The sequence below is a fragment of the Myodes glareolus genome, chromosome 11 (assembly GCF_982192425.1).
Source record: "Myodes glareolus chromosome 11, mMyoGla1.1, whole genome shotgun sequence".
Taxonomy (NCBI): domain Eukaryota; kingdom Metazoa; phylum Chordata; class Mammalia; order Rodentia; family Cricetidae; genus Myodes; species Myodes glareolus.
In genome coordinates this window covers 85715981-85733980 of record NC_142036.1, presented here as the reverse complement: position 1 = coordinate 85733980, position 18000 = coordinate 85715981, and the positions used below count along the sequence as shown (strand labels likewise).

The 18000-nt window shown below is 45.3% G+C and overlaps 1 protein-coding gene across 1 annotated transcript in view; it reads right to left on the bottom strand.

Annotated features, from left to right (window-relative positions):
* Positions 1-6343: 6343 nt before the first annotated feature.
* Tspan13 (tetraspanin 13) overlaps positions 6344-18000 on the bottom strand; it is a 30101-nt gene continuing 18444 nt past the window's right edge. The window contains exons 2-6 of the mRNA XM_048415583.3: positions 15933-16100; positions 14891-14971; positions 13608-13721; positions 11520-11633; positions 6344-7364 (exon numbers count right to left, since the gene is read on the bottom strand). Of these exons, the coding sequence (XP_048271540.1) occupies positions 7290-7364; positions 11520-11633; positions 13608-13721; positions 14891-14971; positions 15933-16100 (552 nt within the window). The 3' untranslated portion in view covers positions 6344-7289. The remainder of the gene's footprint in view (positions 7365-11519; positions 11634-13607; positions 13722-14890; positions 14972-15932; positions 16101-18000) is intronic.

Here is an 18000-nt window from a genome sequence, read left to right as displayed (position 1 = left end):
ACCACTGTACTGACCTAGAGGCAAGCGTGAACTGCAGAGAGGGGTGTTGCCTCAAAATTCAAACTATTTTTTCAAATAAAAAAGGAAGGGAGGGAGGGAGGGTCAGAGGGAGGGTGGAAGGGTGACAGAAAGGGAAGGAAAGGAAAGGTTACTTGGATCCGGTTTTACTCATTAAACAGGAACATTGGACACACACACAAAATGCTCATAAAAAAAACAAGACAAAGCTAATTCAGACAACTAAGATAGATTGTTGCCGTCATCCTAACACATTATATGATATTCTTGATGAGAGACAAGCTCACCCTGCAGAAGCATTACACAGCACATGCGTTACTGTAAAAGAGAATACAGGAAGGCACCCCCCGACTCCCACACAAAATGGAATCTCATGTAGAAGCAGCCATTCCCATACTAGCTAGAAGCCCCTAGGACACACTTAGTAACTCGATTATAGGCAGGTTTTTCTCCACTCGGTGATCTCAGAGAAAGCTTCTAGCATATCAGATGCTGTCTCCAGAAGCCTCTCCCACTAGCGCAGTCACTAGTGGACCTGTTCTTAGCTCGCACACTGAGAACACCTTAGAGAAGCCGAGAAGTGCCCTTGAGCAGGCGTGATCTGGAGCAGCCAGAAACCAGGTCTTGAGAGGGCTCAGACTCATTGTCTCAGCTTGTCCACGTGTGACCAGGAGGAAGCAAAGGGCAGTGAGAGTCAGCGGGTGGGGTTGAGGTCAGAGGTCACTCCTGTCTGGAGAAGGGAGGAGGCACAGCATCAGGCAGTGAGGCGGCTTTGTCTGGCTTCACTCTTACTGGCTAGCCACACTGAATCTCACATCATCATGGGGAATTCCTGCCCGTCACGCCCCGGCCCCTGATGTGCTTGGGGTGGCTAACATCACTGCAGAGTTCCTTTTCTGAACAGAAGCAATGGCCTTGTTAATTTTTCCCAGAGTGCTCTCCCACCTCTCACAAGCAAGAAGCACACATGTGCTGAAAAAGGGAAATTATTCCACTTAGGAAGCTCCAGAGGGGCAGACAAGATGGCTCAGCAGGTGAGAGCTCCTGCCACTAAGGATCTAACTTCAGTCCCTGGGATCTACATGGGGGAAGGAAAAAACAGCTCCTGCAAGCTGTGCCCTGACCTCCACATGTGAGCTGGGACATGCACGTGTGTGTGCACACACACACAACAAACAAACAAATGTTGGGGTCTAGAGAGGTGGCTCAGAGGTTAAGAGGACTTACTGCTATTGCAGAAGACCCAGGTTCAGTTCCCAGTACCCATAAGGTGGCTCACAAGTGCCTATGACTCCAGTTCCAAGATCTCACACATTCTTGTGGTTTCTCTGGGCACTGAGCATGCATGTGGTGCCCATACATACATCATACATACATACATACATACATGCATACAGGCAAAACACACAATACACATAAGCTAAAAATAAATCTTTAAAATTCTTTTAAAAATAATGGGCAGGGAAAACTGGAAGAGATCATATAAAAAGAACTGAAGAGTTCCTATCTTACATTTATAACTACAGGAAATATGAAATCTGTGCAGCCAAAACCTAAAAGAGCTGGCGATGCCACTCCGAGGGCACATGTTATAGAACTCGCTCATGGCAATATCAGCAAGGCCACTCTTCCCACCAACTCCAACTCCCAACACTCAAAATCTTCCAACTGCACTTAAAGTTAAGGTCAAATTGTACCTAGAGTATTTATTTGACAGATAATCACAAGACTGGAGCTGAGTGCGGAGAGTTTTATGTCTAAAGGCTGAAGAAAAATCTCAGTAACCATGGGAACATAAAATGGTACGAAAAACAGGCCAGTGGTGCCTCAAGCTCTAAGCGCGAAGTAAGAACCCAGGTTGGCAACGCATGTCTGTGTGTGTGCACATGCGTGTGCCCATGCTCAGCGCTATTCCCCACAGGTAAAGGTGGAAGCAAACCATGTGTCCACCAGTGGACAGAGGGGGAGACAAGCTACAGCTCAGAGGTACCATGGGTACTGCCAGGTGAGCAGGGCAGAAATCCTGGCCTGTGTTACTGTGCAGAAGAGCAAATCTGGTCATTAAGGGCCGGGGAAGGGGGACAAAGGGTGCTTTTACTGCCCAATGGATGTGGCATTCTAGTTTGCAAGACAAATGAGACCGGCCTCATAGGCTAGTGTGAATGTCGGTCTCTAACATTAGGCAGTGTAGCCTTGTGGGAGGAGGAGAGTCACTGTGGGTGGACTTCGAGGTTTCAGAAGCCCAGGCCAGGGCCAGTCTCCCTCTGTCTCAGGCTGGTGGGGAGGCTGAGTTCTGAGTTGCTCCAGCGTGCCTGTCTATCGGGTGCCTTCCCCTCCACCATGACGGACACGGACCCACCCTCTGAAACTGTAAGCAAAGCCATAAATAAATGCTTTCTTTTATATGTCACCTTGGCCATGGCATCTCTTCACAGAAATAAGAAAGTAAATAAGGGGATGGAGAGATGGCTCAGTGGTTAAGAGCACTGGCTGCTCTTCCAGAGGACTGGGGTTCAGTTAGCAGCAACCACATGTAATAGGATCTGTAATAGGATCTGATGTCATCTTCTGGCTTGTAGGTATATATGCAGAGTACTCATATAGAAAATATAAATAATTTTTAAAAAGTAAATAAACCAGATAGTGAGAATTGTGAAATACAAATGGAAGTAATGTCATATATGTTTATAATGGTTAAAATAATGAACTTGTGTGTGTGTGTGTGTGTGTGTGTGTGTGTGTGTGTGTGTGTTATCTCTATTTTTCCAGCTTTATCTTAGACCCTGCAGGTGAGAGAGGCAGAAAGAAAACTGGCTTTAACTGACTGAGGGCAAACCTATAATCCAGCCCATAGGAAGAAGAAGCAAACAAATCTTTTCAAGCATGAGGCCAGCCTGCTCTATATAGCGAGTTGCAAGGTAGCCAGGACTACATAGAAAGTTCTGGCTTAAAAAAGAATGTTGCTAGCATAGATCAGCCAGTGAACACACTGGGATAAGCCACCGGCACCTGCTGCAGAACCAATTCTGCTCAAACGATCACCTCATCTGCTTTGATTTGGGTTTGTTTTTGTTTTCCCCTCGCCGTCAGTAATTTTAAGTACCTGCTGAGGTCTTTTCATCATCACTCCTGAGAACTGAACATGGAGCAGGAAGGGCAGAAAAAGTTCTGAGCAAGACCAGAACTCTCCTCATTCAGTTTAAGAAGCTGTGAGCACGTCAGCTTAGTAGATGGCCCCTTGCCAAGTTATGACCTCATCTCTTCTAAAAGAATGAGATACTGAGAGCAAGCAAAAGCAGGCAGTTTTGCCCTCCACAGAAGGCAAAGTCCATCCTGTGACACAAACTTTACCTGTGCAGCTCCCTCGAGGACTCATTCAGGAATGAATTTCCAAGTTGTCCCTAAGGGAAGTAGTGACAGCAGCTGGATTCAAAGCCGGGGAGTCCGACTTTCCCCTCTCCAGCCATCTCAAGGACTACTGTGCCCAGGTATGACGGGACAATCAAGAAAAACTGCAGCTCGGGGCTGGAGAAATGCCACAGTGGTCAAGAGCACTTGCTGCTCTACAAGAGGATCCTAGTTCAGTTTCCAGCACCCACAACAGGCGGTTCAGAACTGGCTGTGACTCCAGATCCAAGGGATCCAACACCCCCTCCTGACTTGCATGAACTCTGTACTGACATGCACATTAACCCACACACAAACACATATACACATAATTAAAAACTAACTTCAAAAGTTAAAAGAAAAATGAAAATGGCACTAGCCTCGTCCTCTCCCATCCCTTTCCCGCAAACACTGCCTGCATAACCCCCCTCACTAGCCAGAAGCCTCGTAAACTTGCTCTTTAATGCTGACGTCACCCCGATAAAGCCATCCCTACACAAGCAGTCACGTCTATACAGATACAATGTGTTTAATGTGCTCCGGTCTCAGTATTTTCTCAGCTAAAAAGTCAAATAGCTTCACATATTTAATGTATTTACAAAGTGATAAATTAACTGAAGCAGGGTTAAACAAATATTTAGGGATACTGAAGAAGGAGGGCTTGGCTCACAGAAACCGAGAACTGAATGCCTGCCTGGCTTCCTCTCTCTCTGGAAGGTTCCCTCTGGTGCTGTATTTTCAAGGTTGAGCATGCAGAACTGGTTTTCACAGCAAACACTATGTTGTCCCCAGAGCAAAGTATCAGAGATGAACTTCACCCATGGTGAGCTCAGATGGGAGAGATTACAGTCAACCCTTTCCCCTCTGCCCTAGCAGTAAATTCCTGAGCTAAAATTACACCTTTCACACCAAGGTTGACTGAAAAAAAAAAATGTTCCGAGGAACATTCTTCTGAAGGGAACATGTACACAGGGCAATCAGATATTCCTCTAAGGGGAACGTGTACACAGGGCAATCAGACATTCCTCTAAGGGGAACGTGTACACAGGGCAATCAGACATTCCTCTAAGGGGAACATGTACACAGGGCAATCAGACATTCCTCTAAGGGAAACGTGTACACAGGGCAATCAGACATTCCTCTAAGGGGAACGGGTACACAGGGAAGTCAGAGAAGCACATGGAGATAAAAGGTTTGGAGGGAAGGGAACGGAGGGTTTGCCACACAGCTGTTTGCTGTGATGTGAGATCTGCGCTGCTCTCTGGACATCACACTCTGTGGCTGCAGGTGCACCGGGGAGCACCCCTCCTGCAATCAGGAACGTGGCCTGGGCTCTGCAGGCCCACAGCTCCGCCATTCCTGGTCTGGGACGGGATGGACCTGTTCAGAGGGCTTCCCAGTAGATGCTGAGACACCATGAAGTGGCAGAGGTATGTCTTCAGTCAGAAACAAACAGGGATCCCAACAGCGTCGTAGAAGCGGGTGGATAGTCACCGCCTTCAGATTCCAAGCAAAGAAAAAGTCAGATTCATTTGACAGAGAATGTTCTGGCTCTTAAAAATGCACATCCTAACTGGCTAGTCATTCATTACTAACTGTTCACTTACATAATCCAGCGATCAAAACCCTAAAGATTCACCGGGGTGTGGTAGCACATGCTGTAGGAGGATCACCTTAGGTCTAAGGCTAGCCTGGGCTACATAGAGAATTCACAAACTGTCTGAGATATATAGCAAGACCCTGTCTCAAAAGACAAAATCCATAATAAACAGAAATACTCACCAGGGCCAGACCCTGATTTAAAAAACAAACCACTGTGAGCCACCAATGTGGGTGCGGGGAACAGACCCTGGTTTTTAACTGTCTGGCTACAATAAAGGCATGGCAATTAAAGCACAAACCAAGGCATAGCAAACGGTATGGTTCTCTGTGCAACAGCCTTCCGTCTGCGACCGTTTACACCAAGTATCCTAGCGCTCCAGAACCTTGTCAGGTATTTGGAACTACAGCTGAGGAAACAAAAAAAATACAGGATGATTGAAAACGAAAACAATTCAACACGCTCATTTCATGATCACATCCCCCATCTCATGGCACAAGCAGTTCGGCCCAGGTGGCCACAGTGCTCAGCATGACACCCTAGAGACGGCATGGTCTACTTCTGTACTGAAGTTGCTGGAATCAGAGACTCTCAGAAGAGGCAGAGCGACAAAATGCTCCAAAGTGTTTTAATCTGTGGATCAGCCCTTGAGAGCCTTCTTGGTCTGAAACTTATCCAAAGAGAGAGAGAGAGAGAGAGAGAGAGAGAGAGAGAGAGAGAGAGAGAAGAAAAAAAAATCACCAACAATGTATCACATGCTACTTCAAACCAAGACAGGAATTAACTGTCACTAATGGGACATAATATGTGTATGGGCTTCCCATATAAATACCAGTGACTTCTGTTGGAGGAGGCCGCTCATTGGTTTCAAATAAGTAAAAACACCTTTCTCATCATGCAGATAATATTAAATCAAACAGTTCAGTAAAGCATTCAGGGACCAGGAGTAACAGTGCTTGCCACCCAGACTGGTGACCAAGTATGATCCCTAGACCCCTAGGTAGGAGAGAACCAATTCTTACCAACTGTCCTCTGACCTAAACACACACACACACACACACACACACACACACACACACACACGTACAATATTCTTTTTTTAACCTAAGAAAGGATTTGAGGATAGCTATCAACAGACATCATTGCTGGGGGCTCCCAAGGCTTGATCAAACACTATTTTGGCCATCAGAGAGCAGACGGAAAACACTGACTTACCTTGGTCAAACACTATTTCGGGGTAGGGTAGAAGGCCATCAGAGAGAGACAGAGGACACTGACTTTACCTTGGTTATCAGTGCTCCTAGCACCTTCTTTTGATTCAAAACCCAAACACCAAGAAAGGGTTCCAGCTTTTAATTTTTAATGTAACATACAAGCCACAAACACCATTTCTCTCTCAACTTATGGGAGGTAGCACATTTAAATATGTTTGGATTTGACAACTTGCTGTCACAATACCAAGAAATATCAAGACAAGGTTATTTAAAATAATCAAATTATCTTGTTGTTACATGGGCCAACATAGTGATTGCAAGTTGCTTACAAATACAGTGTTTTGAACTTCAAATTATTTAAAACGAAAGGATGTCCGATTATGCAAATATACACTATCTTCCTGAAGCTCATCCCATTTCGAAGGCTGACTGTCACACACCAGAACACTTCCCAAACGGCATCACCTCCTTTGCCCTTGAGTATAAAAGTCAAAAACTAAACTTGAGTTTCCTAAAGACACAGCTACGTCTAGACTACACAGATGTAATCGCGATGGACTATGAGAACTAAATGATCACTGCTACGCTAACGCTTTCCTCTACAGTGCAGCTTTCCTGAAAAGACAAAAGGTACAGGGAACTTAGATATCGCCTACGGAACTGAACACAACAGACCCTCTGCCTCTCTGGCTTCATCAGCTTCAACTGTCTTCGGCGGGAGCTGCGCGGCACTCCCTGCAATTATCCCGGGGAGACCGAGACGTCCTGTGCAGGATCACTTCCCCGGGGGGGCCATACAGCAGGAAAGGCCACGGTGGACAGAGCCAGACACCAAGAACCACAGATTACAGGGGTCACTGAGGGTCGGGGACACCATGAATTTCAACTGCTTTTTCAGCAATGTCGACAAAACACGTTTAGAGAAACGTTAAGAGTGAAAATATTTAATTCCACTGTTGATAATGTGGTTTTCAGATACTGTTTTCTCTGTCAGATGAACACATAAGCTTAACTTAGGATTAGAGAAAGTGAGCAAGATCAACACGGGAAAACTTTTCCTCGTTTTCTCCTCAAAGGAAAGCACTCGGGTTGGCGCGAGGGTCTTTCTGGTTTCTGTACCGATAGGTCAGCCAAACACCCAGGATCTGGAATTAGAAGAAGAAAAAATAAGTGTTGTACAGATTGAGTTAATCAACAGAATAACTGAAACTTCTGAATCATTTTTGCTCTCAGAGGAGAGACTTCAGACAATAAAGGGCAGGTCCTAATCACACTGAAATACGAGACCTGTGTGGACTGCGTGCTGCCAGAACCTGCAAGTTCTGAGGTAAAGGGGTGTCATTATGCTAGGAGGGATCTTCCAGGTGGGCTCAAGGGTGCAGTCACTGTGGCCCTGATAAGAGGGAGCCGATGTGGGCAAAGTGAGGGAGCAGAGATTAGACAAGAGGACAGAGGTACTGCACCTTCCACGCCGGCGGCTGGACCTGAAGTTGGAATAGCAAGTTTGACTTTTCCATTTTGATAAATTGCCAAATGTGAACTCTGCCTGCTGTTTCACATTTATTTTTATTGTCTTTAACTGTGTGTGTGTGTGTGTGTGTGTGTGTGTGTGTGTGTGTGTGTGTGCGCGCGCGTGTGCCCAAGAGTCTGGACGCATTAGCGCTCCTGCTTGATGACAGTCCCTGTGAGTCACCTGACCTGGGTACTGGGAATCAGACTCTGGTGGTGACCCTGATTTTTCATCTCCAAGACAGCTGCCCTAAGTCGCAAGCATTACTAACCCCTGAACCATCTCTCTAGCCTGTCAATTATTTTTAATAATAAGAACACCTAGAGTCAGTTATTAAATCAATAGTTGGTAGAGTCTTCTCAGAAAAAACAACTTACCAATACAATATTTCATTTGTTTCTTTGTTTCCTTGTTTTTTGTTTTTGTTTTGTTTTTTGTTTGTTTTTGTTTTGTTTTGTACAGGCTCCCATTATGCAGACTAGGCTAGCCAGGAACTCAGAGAGATCCGACTGCCTCTGTTTTCTAAGTGCTATGATTAAAGGTGTACACCACCAAACCCAGCTTATCAAAATCTCTTCACTCTTGCTCATACTATGGCATATTTTATACCTAGAAATGCTTTCCTGAAAGAAGCAGCCTACGTGAACATGATAATCCACACACAGGAGTCAACGGTGCACATATCTACACAGTAAAAGAAATTCAAGTGGTCGGGCTGACAAGATGGCAAAGCAGACAAAGGCACTCGCCACAGGGCCTCATGACCCGAGTCCCTCGACTTTGATTCCCCAGGGCCCACATGAAGATAGAAAAGACTTCCAAAAGCTCTCCTCTGCCCTCTACATATGCACCATGGCATAACTGTGCCCATACTGGGCGATTAAGTAAATGTAAGCCGGGCAGCGGTGAACGCGCACACCTTTAATGCCAGCCACCTGCCTGGTCTATAGAGCGAATTCCAGGACAGCAGGGCTACACAGAGAAGCCCTATCTCAAAAACCCAAAAAGAGAGAAATAAATACATTTAACTTTTTTAAGAGGAGGGGAGGGGTGGCTTGGAGGTGGAGGCAAAGCCTGGTGACCTGAGTTCAGTCTTCAGGAACAATATGGTAGAAGGAGAGAACCAATTCCAGAGGACTGCACTTGTGATCCTGACACACCCACTGTGGCACATGCACGTGGCCAACCACACACACACACACACACTAAATAAATGTAATTTTAAAAAAAGAAATGTAAATGATTGACAGACTAAGCGATCCCATTTATAGTTAAATTCTAACCATAAAAAACATAATTTTTGCAACTATGTAAGGATATATGTTGCTCTCATAAGTAGCCTACTATAGTTATACTCACAAACATTGTTAAAAGAATTATTTGATTCACAGTCTTCTGCTATCTGTTTAGAACAGGAGTGTGTTGTGGGCATCTCATGTTTCAGTTAAAACGGTGCACTGTCTTTGCATAATAGGACATAATGTGGCAGATATTAATACTTTATCAATGGATACAAAACACAAGCTACCCAACATGTACCAAGCACTGCCCAAAGTACTCCAAGTTTTACACGCACTGGCTCTTTTGGTCACCACCCCAGAAGGTGAACTGTCTGTGGTTGTTCTCCTTGGAGGGGGAGACACACAGCAAGGTTAAGTCACCTGCCCCAGGGCACACAAGGAGTAGGTGGGTGAGCTCAGTTTCCAGACTCATAGCTTCAGCTTCTGCTCCTGTGTCACACATCTAAAGAGATCCAGCATATCATCGAAAAGCAAAAGGGGCCCGGAGATTTATCAGAATAATAAATATCTTGAGGCCACAGGAACCGCTCAGCTGCTAAGAGAGTACATACTACTCTTGCAGAAGTGGAGTGTGGTTCCCACATCTAGGGGCTCACAGCCATCTATGCTTCCAGATCCAGAAGATCTGGCGCCCTCTTCTGGCCTCCACTGGCATCCACACTCTGTGCATGTACCTACACATAGATACGCATTCATATACATAATTAAAAATAAGCCTGTGGAAGTAACTTATAAATAGCTTTGTGTACTTATTTGGGTTGTTATATAATTCTTTCCCTGAAATAAAATACTTATTATTTTATTTTTTAGGGAAAAAAACACATGGAATTTGTTTCAATTAAAAAGGAATTTTAAAACCATTATGGTAGCTCTTGCCTCTAAGACTAGCACCCAGGAGGTTGAGACAAAGAGAATTTAAGACAGCAGAGGCTATTATAGCAATACCCTGCCTCAAAAGCAAAAATTCTCTTGACATATATTACCAGCTCTGCAGCATCAAACAAAAAAAATGTTCACAGATATTGAGAATTTAGTACAGAAAACAGAATTAGGATTCCAGTATTGTTTACTAAAATATAAAAGTTTACTAACTAGTACAAGTATATTAATGTAATGTAAACATATACAAATAACCACAGTAGCTATCTAAAGGTTTTAGAAAGGTAGTAACAGGAAAATGGGGGATGGTTTCAGTTAGTTCCCACCAGCCTGGCCTTGGCCTTGGTGGTGGCAGTTACATCATCACCTGCCCGTTACATCACCGCCTGCCAGTTACATCACCGCCTGCTGCCAGGTGCAGCGCATTTCCACTCTCTGTTGGTGACACACGTGCCCCTTAAAAGTGTTGACCCTTCACTGGTCCTCTCTCGTTCCTCTCTTGCCTGTTCTGTCTGTCTATCTGTCTGTCTGTCTGTCGGACCGCCTGCCTCTCTCAAGTCCACCACTCTGAGATGGCCTTTCGCTCTTTCTCTCTCCTCTCCCCCTCACCCAATAAACCTCTTGTGTTAGATCTGCTGCTGGGTGTGATTTCTCAGTGGCGCACCTAGGCAGGGTTCACCACAGGGACCACTTCCTGCCGCCTTTTATCCTTTCAGTTTCAGGGGCAATTTTTTTTAAGTTGAAAGTAACACAATTTTTATACATTTTTACTTTTGAGACTATAATACAATTACATCTCTCCCTTCCTTTCTTCTCTCCAAACCTTCCCATATGTCCTTCCCTATTCTCCTTCACATTCATGGCCTCTTCTTCCATTAGATGTTATTGCGCGCGCGCGTGTGTGTGTGTGTGTGTGTGTGTGTGTGTGTGTGTGTGTGCGTGTGTGTGTGTGTGTGTGTACATTCCTAAACATAATCTTCTCAGTTCATGTATGTTATTCTATGTATGTTTTCAGGGCTGACCATTTGGTATTGGATAACCCATCAGCTCTTCTCTGGAAAAGATTGTCTCACGACTCCTATTCACAGATTTCTTCCAGTTTTGTTTTGTTTTGTTTTTTTCAGAGACAGGGTTTTTCTGTGCAGCCCTGACTGTTCTGGAACTCACTCTGTAGGCCATGTTGACCTTGAACTCAGAGATCTGCCTGTCTCTGTCTCTCAAGTGCTAGGGTTAAAGGCATGTACCACCACCACCCAGCAACAGAGGCAATTCTTAAAAGCAAATCATTACAGACATAAATGCATATGTGTGTGTTATAATACTTTATATTAACATGTATCATGTAAGTCTAGAAAGAGAAGAAAGCCCAGAGCCAACCCAGCCTAATGTCTTCATCTTTACAGTTTACAGGGTAAGCAGGTCAAGAATGGCGCCCATCACAAAGTCCATGCTGGGTTTGCCACATGTCTGATTCCAAGCTGGGGGTGTTCCCATCACACTGAGTGACCTCGGGGGAAAAGGAGCTTTCTAGTGTTAGATGTTATGCTGAAGTGCAGTGCTGTGTCCTGACTACAAACCAGAACTTCCTACGACAGAGGGGAAGGACAAACCTCTGTGAAGCTGAAGAAGAGGCCAATGCCGCCAACGAATCTCAAAACCTCTCCAGCATAGGCTTCGATGATCGGGGCGCACGGTAAGCACTTGTGTCCCATCTTAGCGCAGCTCTGCACCACAAGAGAAGACAGGACCTGTTACTTCATAGTGCATGCGTAAGAAATAGAACACGGAAGAACTGCACACGAACAAACCAGTTTGAACAGCTCCATCCAGTCTGAGTATAGACTTTAAATTGTGCATAGATTTCCAACATGGCCATTTCCTGCACGTGCTCTGTAGGCTCCGTCCCCTTCTGGGAGCTACAAATGGGATGGGTAGACATCTAGACCTCACTGTGTAAGACTCCATTCCACCAGTAAGTACAGAGGTCGTCATGACTCACATGTGTGGTCGGATACCCAGCTATGGTGGCGAAATAAGTATGTCCCCCATAGGCTCATACATGGGAATGCTTGGTCACCAGGGAGTGGAACTGTTTGAAAGGATGCGGGGATTAGGAGATGTGACCTTGTTGGAGGAAGTGCGTCATTAGGGGTGGGTTTGGAGCCATGCTAAGCCCAGTTATCTCTCTCTATATATATATGTACACACACACACACACACACACGCACACACGCACACACACGCACGCACACATACACCTACACATTGGATTTAACTCTCACCTCCTTTTCCAGTACCATGCCTGTCGGCCACATTGACCCCCTCCACGGTGATAATGGAACAAGCCTCTGAAACTGTAAGCAAGCTCCCAACTAAACACTTTCTCCAGTACGGCTCTCTTGGTCATGGTGCCCCTTCACAGTGGTGACTAAGACCCCGGCAGACAGCCATCAAGGAAACAGGACAATCCTATGAGAAGAATGAGTCTACAGACGTCCCCTGAGCAAGGCGAGGACACCGAGACTCCCGTGAAGTAAAGTCTCCACCGACACCTCATTCCTGCACGATGAGAGTCTGGTGTTAAGTCAGCATGACAGCTAGAGTCACCTGCGAGGGGTTGTCTTGAATATGCTATGAGTATGAACATGTTAAAATGTGGCAGGAACCACCTTCCTTGTGGAAGCGACCAGTCTCCCTAGACAGGGGAGGGGAGAACGAAAACGGAGCAGGAGCGCACATGCGTTCCTTGCTCTTCCCACGTGACAGTGGTTGCCATGGGACCAGCTCCCCAGCTCCTGCTTCTGTGACGTTCCCACAATGACAGGACAGAACCTGGAACTACAAGTGAGAAGAAACCTGTTCTCCCCTTGACTGCTTTCGGCAGATGTTTTATCAGTGACTGGAGAACAAACTAACACCTCTGAGCAGGGGACTCGGCTAACCACACCTGGACTCCCGTGGAAAGCGGAGAGGAAAACAGACAACTGTCTTAGGCCATAAACTTTGTGATCACACGTTTCATAACAATGGAAATGTAATACAGACCCATGTAGAGAAACAGTCTCACAAAGACCTCCACGAAGAGAGACATACACCTTAGGTCTTAGAGAGTTTGTAAGAGGAGTTGCCCCAAAATATAAACACACATGAATGTTCTACACAAGCTAAGCCCTGAGCCTATCCTACAGGGCTGGGGTTGAGTTACGTAAACCAGTCTGGTAGGAAACAGAAGGATGGAACCCAGTGGTCCATCAGTAGTTCAAATCCAAACAGAATGCGTGAGAAATCGTGAGGCGGAGGAGGGGAAGGAGGGGAGGGTGGTTCTATGGGTCTTCTACCTTGAAGGTGTTGGGCCAGTTAAGAGAGCAATTTAATACAGACCCTTCTCTTGCTACCTCCCTAGTAAACTGCCAAGACAGAAATCTCCGAGACTGATCATGTCTCCCTCACAACTTGTTATAGGAAGGAGCAGAATGAGGAAGAATTACAGGCAAGAAAATAAATGTGGCATGTCTCACTGGACACAGAATGGGCAAATGAGACAGTGGTACCTATGAAAAGTGGAACAGAGGCATTAGCCAAACAGTTCTCAAATATAATTCAGCATCGGAAGGGCCACTTCTTCTTTGCGAATCCCTATTAAACTGTAGGGAACACTTTCAAGGAAAATAAACAGAACTTTTCTAGTTTGGACTTACAGCCAAGCAGGTGTCATTGGGGTTGTAGCTTCGGAAGCCACAGCAGTTCAAGTTCCTCTGGAGGTCATTTCGAGCACTTGCCGTATTGTTCCATCCGACCTCCAGCAGCTGGCCCTAGAAACAGTTCACAGACGCATGAAAACTTATCATCCTGGCGTAGAACACAGACACCGAGAGCCTGCGAGTGGAAGTGGAGCGGGCATGGAACAGTTTCTACAAAACTAGCACACCTTTTCAGAAGCGCATCCCTAGGTCTGCGAAACACTTAAGGCAATACGCCTATCATACGAAGAAAAAGGTCCTGGGCTTTTACAAGCAATTGAGAACAACACTTGCTTCAAAGGCATGATTCTCTAAGTGTAACAATACAAAGTTTCAGTTGGTCCAAGTCAGGAACCCATTTTTTTCTCTATAAAAAGTGTTTTAAAAGAGTAATTGCTACAAGGAAACCAGGAACACTTTGGAGCACTGCAAAGCTGCTGGGGAAGAGGAGCCACCTTTTGAGAACAGCAGTTTCTACCCAGTGAGGGTTAAGTCTTCTTTAAGGACAGAAATCACCAAGACCTGAGAGCAATTCCCCAGCAACCATTTCCACAAGCCATGCAGGAGCAAGAAAGTCAGGTAGCGGGGATAAAATGGCACTGTTGGCAAGAAGAAATGTAGTGATATTTCATTTGTATTTTAATAAATAAAGCTTGCCCGAAGTTCAGAGAGTAAAACAGCCGCCCTGGTCAGCCTTACAGACCAAGTAGTGGCAGCACACACCTTTAATCCCAGTAGCCACACTAGTTGTCATAGAAACCAGGCAGTAGTGGTGCACACCTTTAATCCCAGCACTAGAGAGGAATATGACACAGGAGGAGACAGCTCTCAGTCTCAGTCTCAGTCTCATTCTGAGATTCCTGGAGGCAGGGTCGCCATTTTCAGACTAGGGTAGAGGTAAGAGCCAGTGGCTGGCTGCTTTGCTTTTCTGACCTTCAGGTTGAACCCCAATTTCTGTCTCTGGGATTTTATTAATCATGCTACAATGAAATGTTCATTCTCCAATCATTTCCTCCCATCTTTTCCATGTTTGTGCTATGTTGCACAACAAAGTAAAACAAAGTAAAAACTTCACTTCGTTGGGAGCAATGACGCAAACCTTTGATACCAGCACCCAGGAGGCAGAGGTAGGCAGATGTCTGTGAGTTTGAGGCCAACCTGGTCTACAGTTCTAGGACAGTCAGAGCTACACAGTGCGACCCTGTCTCAACAAGAAAAATAATAATAAAAACTTTACTTACCTGTTGGTCCTGATTCAGCGCTAAGCAAGCACAAGACACGGAGAACTGAACAATAAATACGAGCAGGAGAATGATCATATACTGAGAGTTACAAGTTAAGGACGATTTTACTTTTATTTATCTTTTGTCATTACCCTGACCTCTTCATCGGGCGTGTGAGTGTGGCAGGGGCATACACACGGTATGTCTGCCTGTGCCACACTGTTCAGCAGAGGGTAACTTGTGGGAGTCAGTTCTCTCCGACCACCGTGCGGGTCCCGGGGATTGAACTCTGGTCCTCAGATTTGGCAGCAAGTGCCTTTACCTGCTGCTAGGGATAGCATTACAAATGCTGGGAACGATTATACAGCAGGTGTGCTGACAGTCCACTCTAAGCAACTTACCCAGAAACTAGACCGGTATTACCTAAAGTTCAAAGTGATACACTGATCGTTTTCCTAATATGCTATAGCTACCAATTCATTAGACAGATAAAAATAATTACATACAGCAGGCATGGTGGGTAACACTTGTAATCCCACAGCCTAAGGAGCAGAGATAGGAGGACTGCCAAAGCCTGAGGTCAGCCCAGTCTACAGAGAGTCTGTCTCAGAAAGAGGGGATTTAGATTTTGAAAAACTCACATTCAAAATGAAATACAAATTCTGAAACCTCTAAAATAAAAAAACAGATATAGACAAATGTATAAGCTTTCTCCAAACTAAATCTAGCGAATAAAATACTGTAAAATTCTCAACCAAAGATTAACGTGTTAGGAAGGCCTAGAAGTAACGAAATGAGTTCAGTTCACCTCTGAACATTTGTAGGAAAATCAGAATTATGCCCAGCTAGAACTCAGAATGATGTGATGGGGAAGGATGGGGGATAACTAAACATAAGGCTTTTTCCTTACACATATTCTTTACATTGTCGTCCTAAGGGTGGCTTCGTGGCAATAAATTCCCTAATGATATAAAATTAGTAGCAACCATTGAGATATAATCAATAATGAGTGAGAACGTCACCTGATGGAGGTAAAAATCCTGGTTTTTAAAAAGGATACAAAAAACAGCAACACCTGATGATGTTTCACTGCACCAATCAGCCCCACCAACGCAATCAGGAACAGGAAGATGCCCACGGCAATGACCACGCCCACCACTCGGAGGCTGGAGATTAGCCCGAAGCCAATGCCCCAAGCGGCAATCCCGATGAGCAGCAGGCTGACCAGCTGTGGAGAGACGAGGTTCAGTCAGTTACACAGCGCCAGCCCTGTCCAGGTGTCCACATCTTAGTCACCTTCATAGCAAGGCAGGCGTCCCTCAGGATCCCCAGGGTGCTGGTTCCAGAACCCGCCCACCACATACAGCAAATTCAAGTTTCACGGTGAAAAGCTGTCACAGTGTGTAACTTGTAACACCCTCCTGTAAGCATCAAGCCACCTCTGGAGGACTCGGACTAGCTAGAGCAGGGCCAAGGCTAGGCGACATCACCGAATTGTCAGGGGAGCAGCAACAGGAAGAAAATCTGTGCTCATGAAGCAGGTTTTGATCCAGGTGACTGAATCCATGAATGTGAGATCCTTAGATACAGGAAGCGGACGGAAACACACAAGCCTCCATGGATACTAGTGTATTAATTAATTCAATCTAACCCTCAATTACGCTTCTTAAAAAAGACTAACACTAACCCAGAAGGCAACGACGGCATCTCAGGGGTCACCTACCCATAAGCAACTGTAAGCTTGCTCAGTACCAGCACATGTAACACTAGGCAGAAACACATCTCAGCCCGTGATTCTGATCTGTTCAGATGAAAATTATTTTTCTTTTCCTTCACAACCCAGGGGGCCTGCAGCCCCCTGTGTCCTCCCACTCCTCCCCAAACGGCTCAGCCAATCCTCCCTTCCTGGCAAGCTGTGCTCCTCGAATAGGAAGCTATTGTTTCCTTCTTCACTCTACCATCAGTCTCTCCAGGAGCAAGAGGCATTCGCAAGGAAGGACTCCTATGCTCCCACCTCCTTGGAACTTACAGACCTGAACCTGGAGTGAAAATGGTTTGCAGAACTACTCTGATAGTTCATTGCAGTCAACATCCAGTATGCTAAAATACAGAGACACGAGAGGCCATTAAAGCCATCCAGAGGAAAACAGGGCAGGAGAGCTTAGCTATTTAAAAGGAAATGCCATCTGGGCAAGAAGAAAGCAGGTCATATTCAGTCATTTTATTTACTGGTTTGTCAAACACAGAAGAGCGAGCACACCTGTGTGTAACAGGGATTACAAAACTCACAGCTACAATCACTTACAAAACAAGAACAAATAAATGGTAAACTACATAGGGATTATAATTAACCCCAGAAGGCACAGCTAGTATGAGCAGGTTTCAGAGAAGGGTGGAGGGGGCTTGTAGAGCGGGGTCAAGAACCTTTGTACACGTGCGGTCACTCATCTCCTAGGGTGGAGGGGGTTTGTAGAGCGGGGGAGAGTATCTTTGTACATGGGCGGTCACTCATCTCCTGGGCTACTGTGGCAGTGTAATGCCCAGTTAGGAAAAATCAAAATTCAAAACTAGATTTTTCTAGCATCATATTACTAAAAGACTTGGTAAACTCTGTTTATCAATATACAAATTATCATTTTAATTCTTCTGCTAATATGTATCATTGTGCATGTGTTAAACAAACTAACCATGCTTTATATGAGCTGGTTTAAAAAAGATATTTACATATATAGAGACACAAACAAAATCGGTAGTGTCCATCTATTTGTATTTTTACCCAAAACATTTTCTTTCTAGAATCTTGGTTAAAGAGCCAAAACATAAGAACAAAAGAAATCATCTGTGGGACCACAGAACCAGTTTCCGGTGCGGGGGAACTCATGGCCTCCACCCCTGTGGCCAGTACACAGAGAACAAGGCAAGCATTCCCTCAAGTCCCACCTCCCTCCCTCCCTCAGCTGCTGCTCCTTGGCAGTTCTGTTGTGTCGTTTCTCACAGTCACCTCACAATTTTAAGCAATAGAGAGCTGAGAAAAGGCCCTCTGCCCCTTCACGAGGGATCTTCTTTCTGACTTTGTAATGCCCAAATCAAGCACACTTCCTTTCACAGGCAGTAAAAGAGGGTGCATC